Below are 16,371 nucleotides of genomic sequence, written 5' to 3' on the forward strand. Positions count from 1 at the left end.
TTGGGGCAACCCACTGGGGACCCCTTCTGTCTCTCTCTCAGACAGAAGCTTGCTTTCTCTTAATAAATATTTCTTCTCTTAAAACAAAACAAAACCAAAACCCCTGGGACTTTTGACAGTAGTCTATGCTACTTGATTTTGGCTGGAAAAGCAAGGTAATGTTATTGAAGTTTATTTAAAAATCCCTTATGTAGCATTCCACATTTTAAAGGATGATTGAGAAAGGCTCTGTAGTTTAGATTTTAAAAACACGCTTTATCTTTTAGAACAGGTGTAGGTTCTCAGCAAAACAGGACAGAATGCAGAGGGTACATGTGGATGCCCGCTGAGCCTGTGCTTGCTGCCCCGTGGTCCTTGCCTCAATCGGGGTCATAGCCTCTGAGGCTGCAGTCCAGGGTCTGTGCACAGGTCTGCAGATCTGGCCCCTGCACACTTATGGCACCGTCTTGTCAGTCACCTCCCTGCGCCCCCAGCCGCCTCTGTCCCTGGTTAACTGCCTGGCTGCGTCTCACTGTGGAGTCATCGGTCCAGAGCCTTTCACTTTTGGAGAGCATTTAAGTTTCCTCCATGTTTCCTTTTAAAATCTCAATATGCTTATTTTTTCTTCTTACTGCAGTTGTTTAAATGTGTACGTAATGTAGCTTATAAGCTGCTTGTTTATAGATCATGTGGAATACCTGTACTACACAGTAGTTTTGTTAAAATCGCTGGGTTTTTTGTAAAGATATTTTTATGGGTATTTTGGTTGGGGGAGGTATTTTTAGAAGCAGAATATGTAGTACCCTGCTTAATGGGGGGAGGCTTATTGTAAAGAATGCAAACAGAGTTGTGTGATAGAGGCTCTGATATCTAGAATTAAAACATTTTTTTTTTAATTACAGGCTGATTACTTGATTGAAAAACTAAGAATATGAAAATGTCAGCAGTGGAAGGTCTTCTTAACCGTGGCTCAGTATAAACTAATGCTTTGATCCTTTTAAGGTCTAACTGCAATTTTACGGTTTGTGGGGTTTTCTAAGAAGCTGCTCTGGGTAGCATTAACTCTTCTCTGAATGTCTGTCTCCTGGGACCTGTGATACAGGTGTAGAAGTATTTGTCACCAACTTCTTTGGTTTCATGGTTCTCGTAGGATGTTAAGTGTAAGAAACTGTAGGTAAAATTCCATGTAAAACAAATTCTGTTAATCAAGATGGGCATTATATTTTAAAAGTTTTAAAGTAGTTTCTCAGTAGTTATTTATGAACAACAAAGTGGTATAGAAAGTCATTTTTTGGAACTTTATTACTGTGAAGGAGAAAAAGAAGTTATTTCTTGATAGTTTATAGTTGAACACATAAATTTCTAAAATAATTCCATACTATACAATCATCTCTGATCTTGCTGATGGGAAGAAATTATACATGTGTCAGTGTCGCTCCCGGCCGGCAGGAAAAACACACGACAGATTCTGACGGTGTGCAACCTTGTCTTTATTTGTCTCCGCGTGGGCCCCGCGAGGCCTCTGCTCTGCCACCAGTCCTTTCTTACCGGTGGACTTTCTCTATCTCTCTCGTGCTTCTCTCTCGTGGCGGGAGAGGCACTCACTTTTATAGGGTAACAGTGGCCAATCAGTTCAAAGCGCGCGATGCGGGCTGATTGGCTAACATCAGTTGTTGCTAGGCAGACTCTCTTACAGAGCGGGTTGTTTAGGTCGCCAGGGCAATCAGGGGGCAGGAAGCAGGCGCCAACTTGGCTCACTCGATGGGAGGGGTAATCTAGCTCGGGCTTTGCTCTTTTCTACAGGCCTCACGTCCGCCAAGTAAGGCGACCGGGCTCGGCCGTGGCTCCCAACATACATGTGTCCTTTTTTACTCAAATTTTGATACTGATTTCCACTTCTTAAAGCCTAGCATCTTTTTAATAATTTGGTCCTGCAAGTTACATGATGCAGTAGCTCCCTGTTAGTCATGAGGGATATGGTCTGAGACCCTCAGGTACCCAGGACCTTGTATACATTTTGTGTATATTATGGTTTTACTTACACATACATACCTGTATTGGGGTGCAGCTTACGAGTTAGACACAGTAAGCGACTAACAACAGTGACGAGTAAACAGCACAGGTGTAACCGTACACTGTGATGTGCTTGCCAGCCTGCGCCTTTACTTCAGGACCCTTATGAAGTGGAGTAAAGGTTAGCGAAGTGCAGGTGCACCTGCCATGACGGTGGGTCTGATACCTGAGGCGGTTACTGCCGGTAGTGTATTCACGCGTCACTCGTGTTCCAGGGGGCATGAGATGTCCCAGTGCTACTTACAGTGCTGCGCGGTTTAAAATAAGTGGGATTTTTGTTGCTTTGCGCTGACCCACTGCGTGGGGTAACCCACCCCATAGAAAGCACAGCCCCGGAAGGGAGACTTTGGATGATGAGGACCACTGTAGTGTAATTTCTAACAGGAGTTTCCTGTACCAAGCAGAAAATCCATAGGAACCCACAGAGCAAGACACCTAAGAGGGCTCTATGTGTTAAAGCTGACAGAAACTGTTGCTTCGTGGCAGGTTTTTTGTAACAAAGGGAAGTTAAAATGAAAAGTACTTAGACCTTGATTGTATCATAAAAAAGACCTGACTTGGCAGTGGAAATAGATAGGCTTCATGAGGAACATTAATTTCACAGTATAATAGTGATCGTATTGGTACAGTGTTCATTGGAAATCACCTTTGGTTGCTGATCTGCAGTCTGTGTGAGGGCAGCAGAGGCGCTGACCGCTGGTCCTGTGTGGTGCCCATGTGCAGAGCCCCTGTGCAGTGCCTGTGTGCAGAGCCCGTGTGCAGTGCCCATGTGCAGATCCCCTGTGTAGATCGCCTGTGCAGAGGCCCCGTGCGGTGCCCCTGTGCAGAGCCCGTGTGCAGTGCCCATGTGCAGATGCCCTCTGTGGTGCCCCTGTGCAGATCCCCTGTGTAGATCCCCTGTGCAGATCCCCTGTGCAGAGCCCATGTGCAGAGCTCCTGTGCGGTGCTCGTGTGGGGAGAGCCCCTGTGAAGTGCCCCTGTGCGGTGCAGTGCTTTGGACATGGGTAGGAGCGTGAGCGGGGTTGTGTTGCTGGGAAGAGGCCGAGGCCCCCAGCTTTCATCTCACATGAACACGTAGTTTACATCACCTGGCATGTAGCTGCCTTGTTCATTTTTTAGCAAACATTATGGAACACTTGACACGCACCAGACGCTCTCTGCACCAGGCCATGGGGACATGAGGGAGGACGGTTGGCCTTTCACTCCTGACACAGGGAGGAGGCAGACTGGGGTGTTCTAGGGTACAGTGCAGGGCTGTGTTCAGAAAAGGGCTGTGAAGGGAGGGACGCTGCTGAGAGTGACCAGCCAGAGCCGGGACTTCCAGAGCAGTGTCAGGGAGGCGGAATGGCAGTATAGGCCGTGGAGCCCGCGTGTGGTCCCTGAGTTGTGACTGCTGTGTCATTGACTTTACAGCTGTCATGTGTAGCTGGCTTCACCTTACTCACCCGAGCTGGAGACGGGTTGATGAGGAAGCTGACGTCTCTCTGAATGAGAGTATGGTGTCCTAGCCCTGCTTTGGGACGCAGCTCACGGAGCACTTAAACAGATTAACAATTGCAAGTGTCTGTAAGTCAGTTAAAGCATGACCAACCTTGGAGAAGGGATTCCATTGTGTCCACTCTTTGAATGTTTTGCTGTGTGAACGTGGGATGATGTAATCCACAGTGTTATGATAATAGCACAGAAGTATTGAAGGAACTGTGAAATGTCTAATCTGTGCAAATGGTATTGGCCAGTTCAGTGTAAGTTCAGTAGATTGGTCTTCTTTGTCAGAAAGCCCTTGGAAACACATTTTTAGTAGCATTCGCTTTACTTGTAAAGATTAGTGATCACATTACAGTTGAAGTTCACTTAGCCTGTTTGGTAGTCTGTTTGGTAGCCCCTAACCATAGAATTCATTCAAAGCAAAACTAATTCATAACCTGTCTAAAGAAATGTTTAAAGTAGTATTGAGATTATTTATGTATATTATGCTACTGCTTGGATGATCATGGAATTGTAAAATAAATTAATTTAATTGTGAAATTAAATTATTTCAGATTATTTACTTACCTAGAAGAAATCTCTGTAAAAGGGAAAAATATTGTGTCACATTTGCCTCTCTGGAACCTTAGTAGTAGTAAAACACAGGTTCAAATGAAAGCTGTTGAATAAGTCGGCAGATCCTCGGTGCACTGTCTGATGTAGACACCTTCTTCCCTACAGTGAATTCAAGGTCAAAAGAGTTTGTTATGGTAACACTCATATTTCGAGATTTTGATGTCAAAATGTCAACTACTGAAGTTGATGCAACAGTCATTAATATTTCAGTATGTGCTGGGCACAAGTCACTAAATGAAGCTGATACTTGTTAATTCTATTGTAGCAATGTGCAGATCTCTAACTCAACAGTGAAAATGCCCAACTCCACTGCTTAAGGATAATTAGGTACTCACTGTATGATGAGTTATTTAAAGTATTAAAGGCCGGGGGTTTAGCTTAGTGACACAAGCGCCTGACTGGCAAGTGTGAGGATGTGAGTTTGTCACCAGTATCAAAAAAAAAAAAAAAAAAATTACAGGTAGAGATGAACCCATAACTAAGGATCATACATTAATTAAACCATCCCTAAGTCAAATGCTGATTTTGGGTTTTTTTTTCTGACTGAAAAAACAAAAGAGGAAAGGTTTATTTTGGCTCTCAGTTTCAGAGGGTTCAGTCCATAGTTGGCCAGCTTTCTTGCCTTCAGGCTCATGGCAAAGCAGGAACAGCATGGTGGGAAGCGGCGGAAGATGGCCATGCATCTCAAAGCAGCCAGGAAGCGGAAGGGGAAAGACCCGGAGAAGAAAGGGCTGGAGAGTTACAGACCCTTCAGAGACACCCACGTTGCTCATAAACTCGTCTGTGGGTCAGTGCATTAATGAGGTTGTTGCCCTTGAGACTCGAGCACCAGCCTCTGGACATTGCTGCCTTGGGGATCAAACTTCCAATAATGAGTCTTTGGGGCACAGTTTGTATGACATCATAAGGCCATTCAGGGAAATACAGTGTTTAAATCTCCGACTCATCCTGTCCTCCCTGTTGTGGCACAGTACCTAACCCTGGGGCCTTATGCACGCTGGGTAAGCACTCTACCCCTGAGTCACATCCCAGCCCTCCGAGCTGCCTTTTCCGTATCTCTGTTCATAGCAGTCCTGATCTTTCACTTGCTCAGGCCAGAAATCTTGGAGCCATCTTGGAGGCTTGTCAGACTTCATATCCATCCTCAGCACATCGGTTGGCGGTACCTTCAGATCACAGAACGCGAGCACTTCTCATCACTTTCTCTTCTGTTACGCTGGCCAAGTTCTCCTGATTCCTTGTTCACCACGGTAGCTTCCCCTTCTCCCTGCTTTTACCCTTGTCTGCCTTGCCGCCTGTTCTCCACACAGCCACTCCGATAAATAAACATCATTTAGGCCCGAGGATTCTGTGAGGCCCACGGGCTCCACGCTCCTCTCAAGTACACATGAAATACTTCAACATAGAGGTGTGACCTGAAAGGACTTGGACCAAAAATTGGAGCCTGTGCCCTTGTCTTTGGAGATGCTCAGCCCCTCTTGTTACTGATCTTGCTAGAATGGCCTCCAGCAGAGTTCTTTCTAGACTACTACATTGTCAGAGGTGTAGCTCAGTGGTAGAGCACTGGCCGTGTGTGCACAAGCAACTGGCTTTGATCGCCAGCACTGCAAAAAGAAAAACCAGAAATTGGTAATCAGATTTTCCTGCGTATGTAGACCTCACCTTTGGGTTAAGTCCTCAGCCTCTTCAGCTTTACTTTCTGCACTTCTAACAATCTACCAGCCATCATTACTGTTCCAGTGATGCCGGCCATGTCTTTCAAAAATTGAGTTACACTTAAAGTCCAGGTTCCAGTGATGACTTAACCAGCCTTACCTGACGGGAAGGACCATGTAGCTCCTGCCATCCTGCTTTTTTTTTTTTTTTTTTTTTAACCTCTTAACCTTTGTCTTTGCCTTTGAAACCAATTTCTCATTACACTTGTGTCAACATTCTTTGAAAGCTTCCTTTTAGCCAACATGTCTGGCCCACAAGAAATCACCTAATTGCAAGCCTTGCTCCACACTTGTGATGGTGAGCTTGTCAGAGACTGGGTGCCAGGCTGCGACCCAAAACCCACTGAATTATGCCAGGTGCCAGCACTGCAACTAAACTGAATGCTGAGGTTTTGGTTTAGAAAAAAACAGCAAAAAACCAAAACAACTCTACGTTGACATCCCTTTTAAAAACAGTAAGGCATTTGCCATTGGTTTGCACTACTGCTCTCTAGACATTATCTCATCTAAGGGGGTTCTCTCAAGGTTAATTTTCTGTCCATCTGGAAAAAGCAGTGTTTTCTGCTTGACACATCTTCCCATGGGAAAAGTATATGTGGTGTTCTGCAAATTTCATAGATTCCCTAAAAGTGGGTTAAGACAACAAAGTAGTCTATCTGTGGTCCCTGGGCTTCCTGGGACCATCCTTGCTCCCCTCCTCTCTTTCTCCTTCCCTCCCTTTTTTTTCCAGGTGGTTATTCTCAGGCCTTAGTATGTGTTGCAGTTAGGGGCTGCAAGGAGAACGATTATGTACAGGACACAATTTATAATATTATTTTATAATGGTCACCCAGAATTAAAGAAAATGCAGGAAATCTGTCCACAACACTAAAGACCTAGAAAATCCAGCTAAGGACCTGGATCCTACAGCAGCATCCTGCATGAGTTCAGATGAAGACCTGGAACCCCTCTCAGTGCCTCCCACGAGTCCAACTGGAGGCCTAAAACCCACAACAATGACTTATGCAAGTCTGCTTCACAGATCTATGCTGGGAAGGCCCAAAGGTCAATGGTGGAAGCTAGAAAGTCTGTGCTAGTGGGGTGAAGAATCTGTGCCAGTAGGTTGATAGTTCAACACTGGAACCGAGAAGGGATGCTTAAAAATAAGGACCAGCACTTCCCTGAGCTCCACTCCTCTCATGCTGAGAACAGTCGAGTTCATATCAGGAAGCCAGCGTGACAAGCTTCACCTGGAGATTAAACTGCACACCTTTCCCTCCAGCACCAACAGGTGGTGCTCAACGTAAGGACCAGAGCTCTCCCAAAGAGGGCCACAGCCACCCTCACCAACAAGGTCCCAAGCTTCTCTAGTGCTAACAGCCGAGTTCATATCAGGGGAGCCAGCATGACAAGCTTCTCCAGGAGAACCAATGGCTCCAACCAACACTTAGGGGAACCCACAATACCATGTCTCCTTTTTATGCTGTCAACTTTCCTCAGGTGGGCCATCCACACGTGGCACCATGCTGATTTAATTCAGTTTTTAGTCCATAACAGTGTGCTTCTGGACCACTTGTTGGCATCTTTAAAACTTCTAGACCCATGCTCCAAATTTCTAATTTTGTGGGTTTGAGGCTGGGGCAGGATTTTATACTTCTAATTGTTTCCCAGGTGCTATGGTGCAGCCTGTCCTAGGGTCACACATTTGTGCTCCCCTGGCACAAATGCTTCTTAAATTTGGCTACACTGAAATCAGTACCTGGAGAACTGTATGTCCAGGCAACCCTCAAAGCAAATTTAATTTGGATCTCAAAGTCAGTTCCATGCCTCAGTGTTAAAAATATTAATTTGTCAGATAATCACAATGCACTGAAAATTTTTGAGAACCATGGCCTACAGGCTTGAATTTAATTGTGCTTTGGGCCCTGTTACAGCGGTGTCCTAGAAAAACCCATCCTGTGGCACCTGAGATGATCTATACTATTACAAGGAGAGAAGACTTCATCACTGGAGTCACTAAAGTGAACCAACTGGCCGATGAATAAGAGAGAAAGGCCTTCAAATGTGTTTCATCATCTTTATGTGACACAAAAACCTCCAGGATGAAAACCCAAGACCCAAGACAGAGTATCCATTTCTATGAAGCTTAGACTGTTGTGCATAAGTTACCTGGACAGAAGGGCATGCTTTCATAGCTGTAGGCCGAGTGGGACAGCCCAGAGAGGCCTGCTTGTTTAGGTCTTCTTGGCCTCTGCGCAGCATCCTTTCTCCGCATGTGAGGGGCTGCTTCTTAAATGAAGTCTTAATGATCTTTCAGACAGGTAGGCCAGCTCTTAGAAGGGCAGAGGGAGATTGAGAGTTGTAGCTTGGTATAACTGAGGCCATCTTGTGCCCTGCATTTGACTCGTGCCCTGCATTTGACTCGTGCCCTATATTTGAAATTTTTTTTTTTTCTTTTTGAGACAAGGTCTCTATGCAGTTCAGACTGGCCTTGAACTCACTTTGTAGCCCAGGCTGGTCTCACTTGCAACGATCCTCCTGCCTCAGCCTCCCGAGTGCTGGGATTACAGGTGTGAGCCACCACACCTGGTTTATATTTGAAAAATTACTCAGGGTACAAATCCCATGAGAAAAGCAGAATAAGAGAAAAAATTAATGTGCTCAACAAAGAAGCAGGATACAGGTGTCGACCAAAATTAATGTAAGATTCTAGCTAAATTGTTTCCAACAAGATGTCTTGTTTTGAGGTTTTCTGTTCCCATGTCTTGTAACCCTCCAGTTTGGGGCCACTCGTTTTGACTCTCAAACAGGGGTCTATGCAAGTGGCTGCTGAGTTCAGCTAATAAAATTCCAAACTTTATCAATTTGGCTGCTTGGATTCCTATATTGTTTATGAACCCATTTCAAGAGTAATATTCTTTGGCTCCACGGCTTGCTTTGGGTTAGAGAGGCTTTGGTTTGTATGACTTCACTTGGGGAAGAAAAATTCTAGTTTCTCTAGCAGGCCTTATGATGAGGAAGTAGAACTGGAGACGTGGCTAGTATATCACAGAGAAACTTTGTTCTGAGGCTGCTTCTGGGCCCTTTATTTTGGGGAAATCATTTTCTGTGCCCCAACATTATATATTAGATTTCCTACTTGTGGGAAGCAAGTGAGGTCAAAAGAGGCAGACAAATAGAAACTGAGCTTAACCAGGCATGTAGAAGGTGAGCTACCTACCCCACGTGAGTGGAAAGCAGTGCTTGCAGATCACTTGATAGAAGACTCTTTAGAAACCATGCTTCTTGTATTTATGAAAGAGAAAGGGAAGAATGAGAGGCCTGAAGACTCACTAAAATGAGCCGAATGTACTGTGATCTTACTTTACTTGTGGCTTAAAAGTTCTACTCAAAGGAAATGATAAATGGGGGCCCATTCAAAGCCATGTAAACCCCACATAAGCTGCCAGGTTGAATCCTACAGCAGTGTGGCTAATATTCAGGTCTTGCTTTGTCATGCATTTGGAAATGAGTAAAAGAAGACTGAAATAATTTTGGCTTCCAAACAGAGAATCGAACTAAGATTGACTTTTAAAGGAGATTTTAGCAGGCTCTATAATAGGGTCCTGTGGGGAGACTTTGATTTCAGCCACCTGCTGAGATGTGGGGAGTGTTCTCTTCCAGCTTGGCTCAGTGAGGCTGCTCTCTTATGTTTGTTTATAAATGGGTAGGCCTAGATGACTATATTTGAATCATGACAGCATTAGAGTTCAAGGATGTCCAGGAGAGAAGGCTATCTCCAGCCTGTTTTCCTTCACACAGGATCTGTTTCCCAGCTACCAAGTCAGAGGGCATGGTTTGTAATTTTGGTTTCATATTTAGCTCACAGAATAGGATCTACTTTTCTCTACCTTCGGAGATTTTGCTTGTTGGAAATTTGACCTCACAGAGATGAGTTATACTTAACTCCTACTGCTTAAGTCTGAGCTGGTGCTTCAGATTTCCAGCTTGTTCAGTTTTGTGTCCAGCAACCAGGGTTATTATTCTCGTTTTGAACTATATTCTTAACACTAGCTAGAGCCACCTCTCACGTACCATGAAGTTTGAACTCCCTCAGAAATGCTTCACTGTGGTGAAGTTTTGCAATTCTTAAATAACTTGTTCGAATAAACCTTTATCGTCCTAATTGTTCAGAAGCACCATGTGCTTTCCTTAATTACAAAAATCTTTAGTCTTGGTACACATTTGTCTCCTTCTCATTGGTTGTATGTTGTATGCATCCCCTTTTCAAATTTTAAATTGAGATGGACATGTGAGAAGCTTTGAATTCCATATCATTTCTCCTGCTGGAATCTTTTAGCTTTCTGTTAATTTCTCTGACTTTGTCCTTAACCCTGAAGTGGCATCTTAAAATCCACACAAAACTCCCATCTCCATTTCCTGGTTGCTACTTGTGGTGACCAGTTACAACTCTAGCTGTTCCCAGGAGGAAGGCTGGTGAAAGGATAAAAAAATAAAGAAAAGAGACCAAAGCTGGGGTCAAGTGGAGCCCTCCTTCCTGATGGGAGCGGAGGAACAGCTCAACCACTGTAGCACATTTATTTATACGCTCAGGAGGATGATGACAATTTCAACCCTGCTGCCTCTCAACTTGTTTGCCTGGCTGGCCTGGGCCCCTTATGTTCTTGGAGCTGAAACACCTTGTTTATATGACTTGCTTTGGGCTCTCTGTATTTGCAGGGCTGGCCTTGCTTTAGCCCAACACATGTGATCAATCTCCAGCTTCAGCAGCTCCCTATTGTAGCTTCTCAGGAATGGCCTGTGGTTTTTTAATAGCTTACACCAGAGACTTCAATGCTTATTCAACAGTTTCCAAAACAAAGCAAGTCTTTTAAGGAGCTATCTTAGGTTGCTGAGACAAAATACCTCACACCTGCAATTTAAAGAAGAGAGGTGTATTCAGGATCACAGCTTCAGAGGGTTCAGTCTATGGTCAGGTAGCCCTAAGGCACAGACATCATGGCAGAAGGGCCTGGGTAAAGTTGCTCACATCATGTCAGCCAGGAAGCAGAGACAGAGAAAGCCAGGAAGCAGAGAGGAAGGAGCTGGCACCAGCAGATACAGTCCCCTGGGTTATGACCTACCCCTACACTCCCACAAGCGTGTTTTATTCCCGTAGGGATTTCTTAAACTAAACTAATCAAGATGATAAGAGTAACCATATACCTTGGTAGATGGGCACGAACGGAGCTTTGCGTCAGGCCCAGAAGGTACACTGACTCTTCTTGCTTCTTACAGTACAATTGTAACCGAAAGTCTCTCAATGATAGATTGAACATCCCTTCTGAAATCCTTACTCTCATGTTGCTCCTTAACCACTTTAGTGAGCTGAAAAACAGGTCTCTCGAAGAAGTTTAATCTCAGAGTAGTTGCACACTAATCCTCATGGCCTGTGCAGGGTTAATCTCTGCACAGTATCTCAAATCCTGTATCTGGCTTTCAGATTCATGATGTAGTTGCTTTCCTACTCATTTCTGGAGGGGAACTTTTGTACAGATTCAGTCCTGCATTTTAGCACAAAGGATCCCAGGTGAAGAATCAATAATGCCTCATGCCAATTGGGTTCTGTAGACTCTGCAATCTAACTTGCTTTGTCTGCACAGTACCTTAATCCGGGCATGCAAATCAGCAGGTCTTTGTGATTCCCTAAGTAGTTCTATCAAAATGTCATGTGTTTAGCAATTTTATTTAAGATTTGACAAGTTCTTGGGTTGGCTTACATCAAACACTGAACATCCTTCAACATTTGATTTGGTTTTCTGGCTCACCTTGTCCTCTCTTCTCAAGAGAAAACAATTTCCCTTCCTTGTTTCATACAGAGGTTCTGAAGCCTTGGGGTTGGGAGAGGTATCTATGCTCCTCAGTGGTTCACTTTAAGTGGGCTTATTTATGAGACTGTGTATCTAACAATGGCAAGATTTCTTGCTAAAAGGAATTCTCAAGGTTTTGTTAAGAGAAGAAACACGTCCTCCTTTTATTGGTCCCATCCAAGATGGTGTTAAAACAGTTTATGAACATTTTTCCACATAATCCTTAGCAGTCTTTTGAAGGAAGCAGGGTTATTCCATTTCTGAAGAGACAGTGAGACTCAGAGAAGTTATGAAATTTAAAAGCATATGGCTGGTGGATGGTGGAACTGAAGAGTCTAGAGTGCCATTGTTAGCCTGTGTTTTTATTATCTTAAGTATCAACAATATTCCTGACACGAGGCTGATTTGTAAGATCCTTACTCTTGTTGTACTTTGTGCAGTATCATGCCAGAATGTACAATAAATGGGTCTAAATAGGACAAAGATCTCTATCCTCAAAAGCAAGGGTACATACACCTTATATATTTAAATACATATTTTATATTATTAGAAATCTATGCCTATGCAAATGGATTGAGCAAACTTTTAATGCCTTTAGCATTAAAGCATTGTCTATTGGTTGTATGAGGTTAACAAATAACACAACCGAATAATTACTATTTATTTAGAGAAAGATACTGTTTTGGTTTCTCTCAACTACAGTGTAAAACACAGGAGGTGTCCTAGGTTCTTAAGAACACACTGCGTTTGGCTTATAAGGCACATTCACTTGAAAAACTGTTGCAAAAATAAAAAAGAACAGTGTTAAACAGTGGTGCAGGTGAGTCAGTACTAGAATCCTAGGGTTACAGAAGTCTACACTGAACAGGTGAAATTTCAATAGTTTTATTTTTACTTTCCTTACAGTTTTACAGTACATAACTACATTGCTCTTGGGGAGTTGGCACATGCACAGCACACACCGTTCATTCTTTAACTGTCCTCTTTCCCATCCTTCCCACATCTCGTGAGCCCCTTCTCATTTGCAAAAGTTCTATCCCTGTTTCCTATTATCTTTTACTTTGCTTTTTAAATTATACTTTGAGTTTCTATTATCAGGAAACCAAGCAATATTTAAACTTGTGAGTCTGACTTACTTCACTGAGCATTATGGTCTGAGGGTGCCTCCAGTTTCCTACAAATGACTCAAATTTATTCGGGCCAGTTTGAAGGAGGATCTGAAGAGATGCAGAGAAGCTGGAAGTACATTCCAGGTGGGAGGATCCCGGGAACTGCACCGTCTCCCGGCCACTTCCTCCTGAAACCGACTAGCTCCCCCACCAGCTCCTCACGCGTGGAGACCCCAGCGCAAAAGGTTCCTCTTCCATAAATACGTCCTGAGTCTTCTTTCTGGCGCCGGGAGTATCCGACAGCGCGAGAGTGGCCGCGCTTCCGCTTCCGGTCCTCCAGGCTCCGCCTCCTGGGAAGGGGCTCCGGGCCTGGAGAGAGCGGGGAGCCCACGCGGCTGCGCAGGCGCAGAGAGGGCGGCTGCAATGGCGTTGTCGTGCAACCTGAACAGATATCTGCTGCTTATGGCGCAGGAGCATCTGGAATTCCGCCTGCCGGTGAGGCCGCGGCGAGTTCCACACTGTCCCTGGGAGAGGACCGTGGGTGGGGATTGCTGTGGATAAAGCGCTCTGCACTGCAGGGCATGCAGCAATTCAGGGTCTTTGTTGAACTGGGAGAATCTTGCGACCCGGATCCTTGGGCTGTTGGGCTGGGGGCTGAGCTTAGCGGAGGATATGAGAGAGGTGTTCTCGACAAACTCCTGTGGCCTTGCTGAGCGCGTTCATTCATTCCTCTGCAAGTGCGCAGGCGCCGGGATTCAGAGATTCCAAGAACTATTGGTCTAGCAGAGGATGGGGACCTCCGACAAGAGTCGGCCTGAGGTGCTGAGTGTCACAGGCGCGGGGAAGGGGTGGATGGTGAGGTTAGTCCAGAAAAGGGTTGATTTGTTCAAGAGAGGTTTATGGAGTGCCTGAAAGTGCAGAGACGAAGGTGCACACGCGGAGATAGCGAGGCACTCAGCGGGGTGGGGATGTTTGCCTTCCAGAGGTGACAAGCTACAGGAAAATTAGTTGGTCACTGATCCAACATTAGGATTACAAGCTGTTCATTATTACTGGGTCGCTAGGTATGCGGCAGAGTGTAAGGAGAAAGCAGGAGAAGTAGGTGGGGCCCGAAAACGGAAAACCCTGAATACCTTAGACTTAGAATTTATTGAAGATTTTTAAGCAAAGAAGTGGCAAAATGTATCTCCTCATCACTGAGATCAATATCTGGGAAGAATTGGGCAGAAAAATGACTTGAGCCAGAGACTAGTTAGGATAGTCTTGCGAGTTGGTTAGGGGTTGACCTAAGGAGCAGTAAGAGGGCGGGAGAGACTGGGAAAGCCCTTAGGTGATAAGGTCATCGGGACTTGCTGACAGAGGGCAGAGGGAAGAGGAACCAGCCAGCATGACTTCTTGGCTGGATATAGTAGTTGTGTCTCCACTCAAAATAGAGAATGCAGGCACATGTTAAGATTTCACTTTGATTGTGCTTAATTTGAGGTGCTCATGTAAGGAGTGGAGATGACCAGGAGGTGCTGGGTATTCCAGACCCAGAGTGATAGAGTGGGCTGGACTGGTGCTAAACATCTGGGCATTTCTGCATCTGGCACATGTGGCACAAGTGCTGCAGCTGGTAGTTTGTTATCACTGAAACAATCTAAAAGATACACCATCACTCAGGTACCCAATCAGAGTTGGGTGACTCCTTAGATTTCTTTCTTCTGGTCCTATACAGATATAAGCTGTTAACAACTGTTTAAGACTTATAACCAGGGATACTGTACTGACTTACGACCCACCTTTTTTTTTTTTTTTTTTGGATATGCTTTTGTACATCTTGTTTGTAGCATTTCAGTGTCTTTTTTTGTACAGTACACCTTACTTATATAGTATTGTAATTTTGCTGACTGTACTATATTGTACAGTACTGTACTTTTGTGTTCTGTTGTACATTACAATACTGCACATGAGTTATGCAAATAAAAGCAAAGTTATCAAGCTGGCCTTCCCTGTGACCATTTCTTTGCTGTGACTCTTACAATGTATGCACTATTTTCAATTCATCACTTAGTGACCAAGTCATTTACCAGGCTGGTTGCAGGAAGACAGCTGAATCATTGAACAGGAGAGTGTGTCCTCTTCTCATCCTTCTGGCTCTGGACTCCAGGTGGCTGTTCCACCTCACAACTACTTTTTGAAAATGGTTAAGGACCTTAGGGAAACAGTGGCTCCACTTGGAACCCTGTGCTTGTCTTACTCTTGCTGGCTCCTTCTTGAAACTCCCTGGCCTTTGAGCAGATGTCTGGTTTTCCCCTTCCTTCCTTCCCAGCGGGAGGCTCACTCTGAATCTCCCAGTTGCCATCCCGTAAGTGGCTGTCGCTGCCATGGATTTAGATGCTTCTTATTTTCCAGTTTCCACGACTCTTCCCTCCTAAAATGATGTTATCACTTTCTCCCTTGTACCCTACCACTTTCTTGCTTTCACACTTCAATTGTAGGGTTCAGTGTTTTGTTAATTCCACTAGGCCTCTAGGTCTGAGAAATAAAAACATTGAGCTTTTCATAGCTCAGTGCCTTGTACATATTAGTTGCTCTGTAAATGTTGAGTTTAATGAAATAGGATCTCTTCCTAGAAGACAAGCAACATACCACTTTTGGGCTCATCTCCCAGCGAGAAAGTTGTAAGGCAGGTAGTGTCTTAAAGTATTAAAATGAGAGATTAGGATGTAATTGTGGTTCAGTTTTAATTCTGATAAGAGTTAATCAGGCTGACTTTGATTGTCAGTTGTCTTATACTTTTATTTTTGGTGGTACTGGGTATTGAACTCAGGGCCTCGTGCCTGCTAGCAAGTGCTTTACCACTGAGATACACCCCCAGTTCCCTATCTTACTGTACTAAAGGTATAGTTCAGACTTCTGTATTTATTGGTGGTCGAGCATGGTGGTACATGCCTATAAACCCATCACTGGGAAAGCCAGAAAAATAGTTCTGGTCGAGCATGGTGGTACATGCCTATAAACGCCATCACTGGAGAAGCCAGAAACAGGAGGGTCACTGCAAGTTGAAGGCCAGCCTGGGCTACATAGTGAGTTCAAGGGCAACCTGAACCACGTAGTCAGAACCGGTCTCCTCCCCTCCAAAGCAAATAGTTCTGAAAAAACAAATAATAAAAATAATAATAGATGGCATGGATTAATGACTCATACTCATCATGCACCCTTAGATCCAATACTCAATATACAATTCCTTTTTATTCTTAATACAGATTTTCCATTGCAAAGTGAATTTACCATGAATGAAAATCTTGTGTTTTGCTCTTTCAAGTAGTTTGATAAGAACATTTTAAACATGTTTTGATTATAATGAAACTTGGGTAATCACAGTTACCCACAATTTTACGTGGTTGCTTAAGTTTCGGGTAGTGGAGCTAATGGATACCATAAATAATTCTTCACTCCCTCTCCCCATTCCTTATCAGGATTTATTTTAGCAAAGAAAGTGTCCAGGACCCCCAGTTGGATTAGGGCAGGCCCTGGCAAAACAGCCTGGAAAGCAAGAGACACACTCGGTTGCCCTAGGGGTTT

At 44.3% G+C, this 16,371-nt stretch overlaps 1 protein-coding gene across 5 annotated transcripts in view; it reads left to right on the forward strand.

Moving 5' to 3' along the window:
- LOC100728385 (tRNA (guanine(10)-N2)-methyltransferase homolog) overlaps positions 1 to 16,371 on the forward strand; it is a 64,435-nt gene that overhangs the window by 7,366 nt on the left and 40,698 nt on the right. The window contains exon 1 of one of the 5 annotated variants that reach the window (XM_013143468.3): positions 932 to 13,299. The exons of 3 other annotated variants lie outside the window; for them this stretch is intronic. In XM_013143468.3, coding sequence (XP_012998922.1) covers positions 13,228 to 13,299 — 72 coding nt within the window. In that variant the 5' untranslated portion in view covers positions 932 to 13,227. Of the gene's footprint in view, positions 1 to 931; positions 13,300 to 16,371 lie in introns of those variants that run through there. One more of the 5 variants, XM_063235052.1, reaches the window with a different exon arrangement.

This window comes from Cavia porcellus, unplaced genomic scaffold, assembly GCF_034190915.1.
Source record: "Cavia porcellus strain 051 isolate PalLab524CR breed Dunkin Hartley unplaced genomic scaffold, mCavPor4.1 scaffold_24, whole genome shotgun sequence".
Lineage (NCBI taxonomy): Eukaryota > Metazoa > Chordata > Mammalia > Rodentia > Caviidae > Cavia > Cavia porcellus.